We start from the raw sequence: 9,562 nt of genomic DNA, 5'->3' as shown, positions 1-9,562 counted from the left end.
CACCCACATCTGCTCTTTTCAACCCTTACATTAAAAAAAAGAAATGTATCCGATTCATTGGCCTAAAGAATCCACTCACCTCTCTCTTCAGTGTCATGTGATAAGACCAGACTGGGGCAGCTTCCTGGATTTGTCAGTGCTTCTGGAAAGCCAGGGAGCTTCAGGTTTTAATTGCCCATGTGACACCTCCAGCTACCCACTACACTGCCTCTTTTCCTTCATATTCAAGTCAACCATCACAGACTCCTGCAGTACTCCTTTTCTTTCCTGTCACAGCAGAGACTGGCCTTTCTGACTAATATGGTACTAAATTAACTTCGATTTTGTCTCAGAGACCCTAGATTCATAAAATGTGACAGCCGGAAATTGATTCATCCAATTCAATTCCCTAACGTCAGAGAGAAGGACATGGTAAATGTTAAAACCCTAGAGGCTGGTGAATAGTAAAGCCAGAATGAGAAAAGAGTTCCTGACTCTCCATTGGAGGCTACTTAGTCCACCGATGAGAGAAGGGCTCTGACTTTTTACCTAGGTATTCCATTAAAGGATTTTCCTTGTTTTAACCCTTCAATTATTTTAGCAGAGTGGATGGCATGGTGGCCATACTATGCTGAGATGATTTTTTACTCTTTGGATAACATCATGACTCTCCTTTCCCAAATTTTCATGGCTTTACCAACCATGTGCCCTTCTGTAACTGTGGATCAGCCCTTTAATCTTCTCTGAGAGAGTACATCACAGGATGACTTCCGGCTTGCTTTTCCCAGGGGAGAACGCAGGTGCTACAGAAAGAGATTTCTCACAAAAAGGAATTTCAGTGTCACACAGCTTCTTCTTCGTGACATAAAGGTGGGGTGCAGTTGAATAACAAAAACAAAGATCTGAGGTGTTTGAATGAAGGTCCATGCATTCATTTATTTCTCATTGCAGCAACAGGATAAACAAGTGAAATTCCATCTATAATGAGTTACAAATGGTAGTAAGCCCAGGAACCCTGAGCATGTATATCTATAAGGCAAATAGAACAATATTTTTCAGTGTGGGCATCACACTTTAGATGACCTGGGGAGAGCCACTACAAGCCCCAAATACCATGACACCAAGAATCATTCTCAACCAGTTGTTCTCCAAATAAAATGTGAAAAGGCAAAACTGTGATTAAAAATAATAAAATTTAAAAAAAGAGAAATTTCAGCTAGAAAGACTGGATGCTCAAAGTCACATCTCTTCTTCTGATTCTTGTTCTCGTTCAGCATTTTTCAGGAGTCCAACTTCTGAGGGGCAGAACCTCTTAAATCGAGATTTAACCAACCTGAGGAGAATGAAAGTCATCTCGTATTATGCTGTTTAAAATTAAAACCCAAAACTATATGTATCTATAATACAGCAAACTCCAAATTATCTGTGCAGATGGAAGAGGCACCCCCAGAAAGAAAATCACTTTTATTTGGCTTTGGAGCTACCTGCAAATATTTTGTAGATTAAAGCAGCATATAAGCAAACAGATACAATAAAGCTCTTAAATGTGTAATATGATTGTCTGCATCATATTCAAAATTTATAACTTTAATCATTTCTAAAACAAGCAAGAGAATCTCTGGGCTGTAGTAATCCCAGATGAAACCAAGCTCAGCTGTGTGGTCCAAAAAGGAGCCCTCTCCTAGGAAGGAAGTGCATGAAGGCATCTCCTGCCCCATGTTGAGCCCCACATCAAGTCTGGGCTGTACTGCAGCCTCTATTCATGTCTTCAGAGGGGTGCTTTTGTGCTGGCCACAGGCTGCTCAACCGCATGTGATGGTCCATGATGAATTAAGAAGTTGAAAGAAGTGACCTCCATTCTTGTAACTGTTTTCATAGATTAAGAGAATCTGTAGGTCAGAAGGAATTACAATTTTTGACATTGGAAGATGTGAAGCTTCTTAGTGGCAGGAACTCAGCAGGCTCTCCACTTTCTCTGATGAAATAAGAACTAGGCAAAGCTTTTCCTGTGCATGATATTTGTGAAGACATTGTGCTGTGACCATGTCAGTAAAACATAGTTAACTTCCAGAAATACACAGGGATATGCAAACAAACTGATAAACCAAATCATCAAAATCATTCCCGTTTTATGAAAAACGTCACCAGCCTATCTGTATCTTTACACTTGTTTTCTGCCTTTCTCCTTCCAATGAAGGTCTGGCCCGCCCCTCTCAATATACAGTGCTTTTACTTGTGCTCTGGATCCCACTAGAGTATGAACTTCCTAGGAGCAGAGACTTCATCTTATTTACTGCCCTGACTCTGCCAGAGTCTAGAACAAAGTCTGGTACACAATAGTGGCTCATGACATATCTGATGATTCACTGGGCTGTGGAGCAATCTGCCAGGAGTACATATCACTCACCTCCTCAGAGGTAATTCTTCAGTCACTTCCAACTCAGCATTAATTCCTCCAACATACAACAACTGAGCAGTATCAGTAACAACTATTGACTCGGCAAGAGTCAAGAAAAAGTACTCAAAATCATTTGCCTCGATAATTAGTTGACCATTGACATTGTTCCCAATGTCCTCAACTCTTCAAGGCACTGTTCTCACGAAAGGCTAATAGTTTTAAGTAAGTTGATGACTGGGACAGTGTGTCATTTTTTAAAAATATTTATTTGTTTATTTATTTGGCTGTGCTGGGTCTTAGTTGCGGCACGTGGGGTCTTCATTGCAGCATGCAGGATCTTTAGTTGCAGCATGTGGGATCTTTAGTTGCAGCATGCAGGATCTAGTTCCCTGACCTGAGATCCAGCCTGGGCCCCCTGAATTGGGAGCATGGAGTCTTAGCCACTGGACCACCAGGGAAGTCCCAATGTGTCATTTTTTAAAGCCACACAGTTATCTCCACATTGCACAACCTGAATATGTGCTAACTGAAAGGAATTAATTAGTTAATTCATTCATTAGGTTCATTCCTGATGACTCTTGCGGAAAATAAAGCAAAGAACTGGCTACTGATTACAAATTAACTATTAACACAGACCCTAGTGACTCCTGCACTTCCTCACTCCTCCTCTCTGGGTTTTATCTGCTGTTGTTACAAACCATCAAGCTAAGGCAAATTCAGGCTCTATCTGCACCCTGAAGCCCTTGGTATTGGCACATGCAGAAATGGCTACTGGGGACAGATTGAGGGATGGAGTAATAAAGAGGAAGTGCAAATAACTGCTAGTTCCTGGAATGATGCAAGTCCAGAGAACTAAAGTGAGGGTGTGTCTGGGCTTTTGCTCCCATATGTTCTCTTCAGTTAATACAAGAGCAGAGCTGAGACTTTGGGTATACTTCCAGAGTCAATCTGGAAATCAAACATCCAGAAAGCAAACTACCATATGCCTGGAATTTGGTCATTTCTATTTTGTTCTTCAAAATGGCTCACAAGAATAATTTGCTTGGAAAACCAACCTGAAAATGGGTAATATTTCTCTGTCCATTCAGAGGAGCTTTTGAAATAGTTCTGTACCACAGTGGTGTTTAAGTATGAAATACAGTAAAACACATAATAAGATTTCCCAACAGATAGGTCTCTCTTATGAGCTGTCATGATGAGAACTTCAGGCACGGGACCAGATGAAGCAATCTTTAAACTGTTATTCTGGAAAGCTGGGAAGTACAGCTTCATTTTTCAGAGATTTTGGGGGCAGTAGTTCCATAACTCAGTTTTGGTTCCTTGGTGATCTTTGTGCTTTGTCAAATAAATGCAGATAGAATGTCCTCAAAACCCATCACCTGTGCCTGAATTACAATCCACTTGAATTATCTTGCATATGACCTCACTGAAAGTCAGTATTCAATCTTCGTGATATTCTTTAAGCTACTGCTTAAGTTTATATCAAAATATATCAGAACACAAGTTCTTGTTTTTATATTTCAAAAGCAATATGAGAGCAAAACTTAAAAGCATATAAAACATGATTTCCAAACAATTGAACCCTATTTCCGAGTATTTCTGAAACAGATCTGTTAAAACAGCAAATAAGTGTCTTGAGTACCTACTACATGTTTGACAGTGTGCCAAGAGCTGTGAGAAATATGAAAAAGGTCTTTTCTTCCAGGTGACACAATCAAGTTAGCAGGTAAGACTAACACAAGATAGATCACAATTGTTGTGATGTGTGGTAGAGACTAAAGTACTGTAAACACTCATGAAGGGAGATAAGCAAAGGCTAGAACAATCACAGAAGTTTTCATAGAAGAGATGAGCATTTAATTTGGATATGCCAGGTAGAGGCAACTACATGGTCAAAAAGTGAAAGGTGCTGGGGAAGGAGAGGCAGTTGAAAAAGTAAACATGGAGTTTCCGGTTTCTAGAAAACTATAGGTGGATAAGAGATTCATTAGGGAGCTGAAGGTTTTTGAAACAGGAAGAGACAATAGCCTTCTTTTGGCTCTGGAAGGGAACTGACATGGGGTAGAGAGTCTCCTTGAATGCCGCCATTATTCTTGGAAGCTGCCCAGCCCCTAAGGAGATGAGGCCCAGAAGTCAGCCTAAAACAGCGGAGGAAGAAGCCAAGTTTCACTCAATGGCTGAGCGAGCCCAAACTACCAGCCCATGCACGTGCTTTGAGGGAAATGAATAGGACTAATAGAAATCAGTCAATGAGAAAGTAGAATTTCCCAGCACCCATAGCACTTAGACCCCTAGAAGGAGTAACTACAGATCAAAGTGGGCTGACCCAACGCCTACCAGAGACATTTTGGGACTAGACAAGGAAATGGTTTCCTTATGCAGAGACACAGCGCCAAAGCTCCTATAGCAGTGAAGCTCAAAGAAGCACAGAGCAGGAGAGGTGACCTGGGCAAATGTCTACAGAGACATCTAGTCCTACAGAGAGAGGACTAGAAAGCTAGCTGGGGCAGAAGCTGAGACCCCACTGGGCCTAGAACCAGCTACTGTAATTTAGGGATCTAGAGCACCTGCTAGATGTGTACAATCCAATATGGTAGTCACTATGCATATATGGATATTTAAATTAATTAAACTTAGTGTGGCACTAGGCCCATGTCAAGTGCTCAATAACCACACATAGCTCATGGTTATATAATGAAGGCTGCAGATATACAACATTTCAATCAGTGCTAAAGTCTGAAGGATTGGAGTCTGCATGATTAGTAGTTGGGATCAGCCAGGCCAACTCTGGTTTGGCATTAGCTATCATGCTAATGGAAATAATAAGGAACCATGTTCACTCCTTTCTACTCCTACTCATCCTTCAAACTGCAGCTTAATTCTCAATTGTAAGGAGGCCTCCTCTGGGCTCCAATAGGGCTTTGTTCTTACACTGTTTCCATTTATTGTACTGTATTTAAATTGTGTCTCTCTCCCCATAGGGTCTACACATTATACATTTTTTGATACAGAAGAAGGAGGAGAACAAGAAAGAGCAGAATAATAAAAAGAACAAGGGTGGGTGGGGGAGGTGGTTCAAGAGAACAGCCTAGTAAGGTCCTGAATTCACCTCCTCCCATGGACACAGCAAATCTACAGCTATTTAAGGAACAATTCCCTATAAAAAAAAAAATACCTGAAAACTAGCCAAACAGCTCCTCCACAGCAAAGGACAAGAGGTCCACACTGAGATGGGTAAAAGAGGCAGAGACACAGTCTCACCGAAAACCCCACTCCTGGTGTGGAGACCCACATCGGAAGGGATCTCAAAGATACAGAGCTTTCCCCTGAGGAGCAAGAATTTGTGCCCTACATCAGTCACCCCAACACTTGGGACTTGCACTGGTGAGATGAGCCCCCAAAACATCTGGCTTTGAAAACCAACAGGGCTGATGTCCAGAAAAACCAAATGGCTGTAAGGAATGGAGATTCCACTCTTAAAGGACCTGCATGCAGACTCACCCACCTGGCAATCCAGCACAAAAGCCACAGTTTGAAAAGTGCCTAGACCATATATGAATGTGATACATTTGTTAATTTTAAAGCATCTGCCAGCAAGGAAGAGATCTGTTAGGACTCTCTCCAGGAATGGAAGCACTGGCAGGTACCATTTTTGCTTTCTGCCCCATCTATTTTGTTAGCACCAGCACTAGCAGCCACCATTTTTGCAGTCACTTTCTAACCTGTTAGCACCAGTGTTAGAAATTAAAGGAGAAATTTAAAAATACCTGGAGAGGGCTTCCCTGGTGGCACAGTGGTTGAGAGTCCACCTGCCATTGCAGGGGACATGGGTTCGAGCCCTGGTCTGGAAGGATCCCACATGCCGCAGAGCGGCTGGGCCCGTGAGCCATGGCCGCTGAGCCTACGCGTCCGGAGCCTGTGCTCCACAACGGGAGAGGCTGCAACAGTGAGAGGCCCGCGTACCGCAAAAATAAATAAATAAATAAATATAAATAAATAAATAAATAAAAATACCTGGAGACAAGTGAAAATGGAAATACAACATACCAAAATCTATGCAATGCAACAAAAGCAGTTCTAAGATGGAAGTTTATAGCAATACAGGCCTACCTCAAGAAATAAGAAAAATCTCAAATAAACAACCTAACTTTTACACCTAAGGGAAATAAAAAAAGAAGAGTAAACAAAGCCCAAAGTTACTAAAAGGAAGGAAATAATAAAGAACAGAGCAGAAATAAATGAAATAGAGACTAAAAGACAAATAGAAAAGATTGATGAAACAAGGAGCTGGTTCTTTGAAAAGATAAACAAAATAGACAAAACTTTAGCTAGACTCACTAAGAGAAACAGAGAGAAGGCTCAAATAAATAAAATCAGAAATAAAAGAGGAGAAATTACAATTATACCAAAAGAGACTACTATGAACTATTATACACCAACAAATTGAATAACCTGGAAGTAATGGATAAACTCCTAGAAACATACAATCTTCTAAGACTGAATCATCAAGAAATAGAAAATCTGAATAGACTAATTACTAGTGAGGAGATTAAAACAGTAATCAAAAAACTCCCAACAAAGAAAAGTCCAGGACCAGACTGCTTCACTGGTAAATTGTACCAAATATTCAAAAAAGACTTAATAGCTATCCTTCTCAAACTCTTCCAAAAAACTGAAGAGGAGGGAATGCTCCCAAACTCACTTCACAAGGCCAACATTACCCTGATACCAAAATCACACAAAGACATCACACACAAAAAAGAAAATTACAGACCAATATCACTGATGAACATAGGTACAAAAATCTTCAACAAAATATTAGCAAACTGAACTCAAGAATACGTTAAAAGGATCATACACCCTGATCAAGTGGGATTTATTCCAGGGATGCAAGGATGGTTCAACAACCACAAATCAATCAATGTGATATGTCACATTAACAAAAAGAAGGATTAAAATCATATGATTATCTCAATAGATGCATAAAAAGCATTTGACAAAATTCAACATCATTTGTGATAAAAACTCTCAACAAGTGGATATAAAAAGAATGTACCTTAACATAATAAAGGCCATATATTACATGCTTACAGGTAACATCATACTCAGTGATGAAATCATGAAAGTTTTTTCCTTAAAATCAGGACCAAAACAATGATGTTCACTCTCACCACTTTTAGTCAAAATAATATTATAAGTCCTAGCCAGAGCATTTAGGCAAGAAAAAAAAAAAGGCATCCAAATTGAAAAGGAAGAAGTAAAACTGTCACTATTTGCAGATGACATGATACTATGTATAGAAAACCCTAAAGACACCAACAAAAAACTGTTAGAACTAATAAATAAATTTAGTAAAGTTGCAGGATACAAAATCAATATGCAAACATGTTGCACTTTTACACACTAACAATGAACTATCAGAAAGAGAAAGAAAAAAAATCCCATTAACAATTGTATCAAAAAGAATAAAATATCTATGAACAAATTTAACCAAGAAGATGAAAGACCTATACACTGAAAACTGTAAGACACTGATGAAAGTAACTGAAGAAGACAAAAATAAATGGAAAGATATTCCATGCTTATGAATTGGAAGAATTAATACTGTTAAAATGTCCATATTACCCAAAACAATCTGCAGATTCAATGCAATCCCTACCAAATTCCAAAGGCATTTCTCACAGAAATAGAACAAACAATCCTAAAATTTGTATGGAATCACAAAAGATCCTAAATAGCCAAAGCACTCTTGAAAAAGAAGAACAAAGCTGAAAGCATCATACACTCTGATTTCAGACTATACTACAGAGCTGTAGTATAGATATAGGAATAAAAACAGACCCATAGATCAATGGCACAGAGTAAAGAGCCTAAAAATAATACACATATATGGTCCATTAATTTGTGATAAAGGAAGCAAGAACACAAAATGGGGAAAGGCCAGTCTCTTCAAAAATGGTGCTGGGTTATGGGGCAGAAACTAACACACCATTGTAAAGCAATCATACCCCAATAAAGATGTTAAAAAAAAAATGGTGCTGGGAAAACAACATCCACACACAAAAGAATGAAACTGGACCACTATCTTACACCATACACAAAAATTAACTCAAAATGGATTAAAGTCTTGACTGTAAGATTAAAAATAAAATAAAATAAGAATAAAAATAAAAATCTGAGAAGAAAACATGGGTGGTAAGCTCCTTGACATCACTCTTGGTGAAATTTTGGCGATCTGACTCCAAAGGCAGTAGAAGCAAACCTAAACAAATAGGATTACACCAACTAGAAAGCTTCTGCACAGTGAAGGAAAACATCAACAAAATAAAAAGGAAGCTTTCTGATGGGAGAAGATATTCATAAATCATACCTGATAAAAGGTTAATATCCAAAATATATAAAGAACTCAGACAACCCAATAACCACCACAACAAAAAAAATCCAATTTAAAAATAGGCAAATAGCAACTTTGTACACACCACTGTAAAGTAATTATACTCCAATAAAGATGTTAAAAATAAATAAAACAAAATAAAATAGGCAGAGAATTTGAATAGACATTTTTCCAAAGAAGACATACAGATAACTAAAAGGCACATGAAACAATGTTCAATATCACTAATCATTAGGGAAGTTCAAATCAAAACACCCGTGAGATATCAGCTCATACCTGCAGAATGGCTATTATCAAAAGGATAAGAAATAGCAAGTGTTGGCCAGGATATGAAGAAAAGAGAACCCGCATGTACTGTTGGTGGAAATGTAAATTGGTACAGCCACTGTGGAAAACAGCATGGAGCTTCCTCAAAAAATTAAAAACAGGGCATTCCTCTTGGCACAGTGGTTGAGAGTCTGCCTGCCAATGCAGGGGACACGGGTTTGTGCCCCGGTCCAGGAAGATCCCACATGCTGCAGAGCGGCTAGGCCCGTGAGCCATGGCTGCTGAGCCTGCGTGTCCAGAGCCTGTGCTCTGCAATGGGAGAGGCCACAGCAGTGAGAGGCCCACATATCGCAAAAAAAAAAAAAAAGAAAATATTAAAAATAGAACTACCATATAAGCCAGCAATTCCACTTCTGGGTATTTATCTGAAGAAAATGAAAACACTAATTCAAAAAGATAAAGGCACCCCTAGGTTCACTGCAGCATATTTATAATAACCAGGATACGGAAATAACTTAAGGGTC

The 9,562-nt window shown here is 39.2% G+C and overlaps 1 protein-coding gene across 3 annotated transcripts in view; it reads right to left on the bottom strand.

The window, feature by feature from the left end:
* Positions 1 to 889: 889 nt before the first annotated feature.
* TMEM45A (transmembrane protein 45A) overlaps positions 890 to 9,562 on the bottom strand; it is an 86,764-nt gene continuing 78,091 nt past the window's right edge. For 2 of the 3 annotated variants that reach the window (XM_024759254.1, XM_024759253.1), the window contains exon 6: positions 890 to 1,312. In XM_024759254.1, coding sequence (XP_024615022.1) covers positions 1,219 to 1,312 — 94 coding nt within the window. In that variant the 3' untranslated portion in view covers positions 890 to 1,218. Of the gene's footprint in view, positions 1,313 to 1,703; positions 1,869 to 9,562 lie in introns of those variants that run through there. The other variant, XM_024759255.1, reaches the window with a different exon arrangement.

This window comes from Neophocaena asiaeorientalis, unplaced genomic scaffold (assembly GCF_003031525.2).
Source record: "Neophocaena asiaeorientalis asiaeorientalis breed wild unplaced genomic scaffold, Neophocaena_asiaeorientalis_V1.1 scaffold197, whole genome shotgun sequence".
NCBI lineage: Eukaryota > Metazoa > Chordata > Mammalia > Artiodactyla > Phocoenidae > Neophocaena > Neophocaena asiaeorientalis.
The sequence above is the reverse complement of the archived record's forward strand: the minus strand, read 5'-3'. Positions and strand labels throughout refer to the sequence as shown.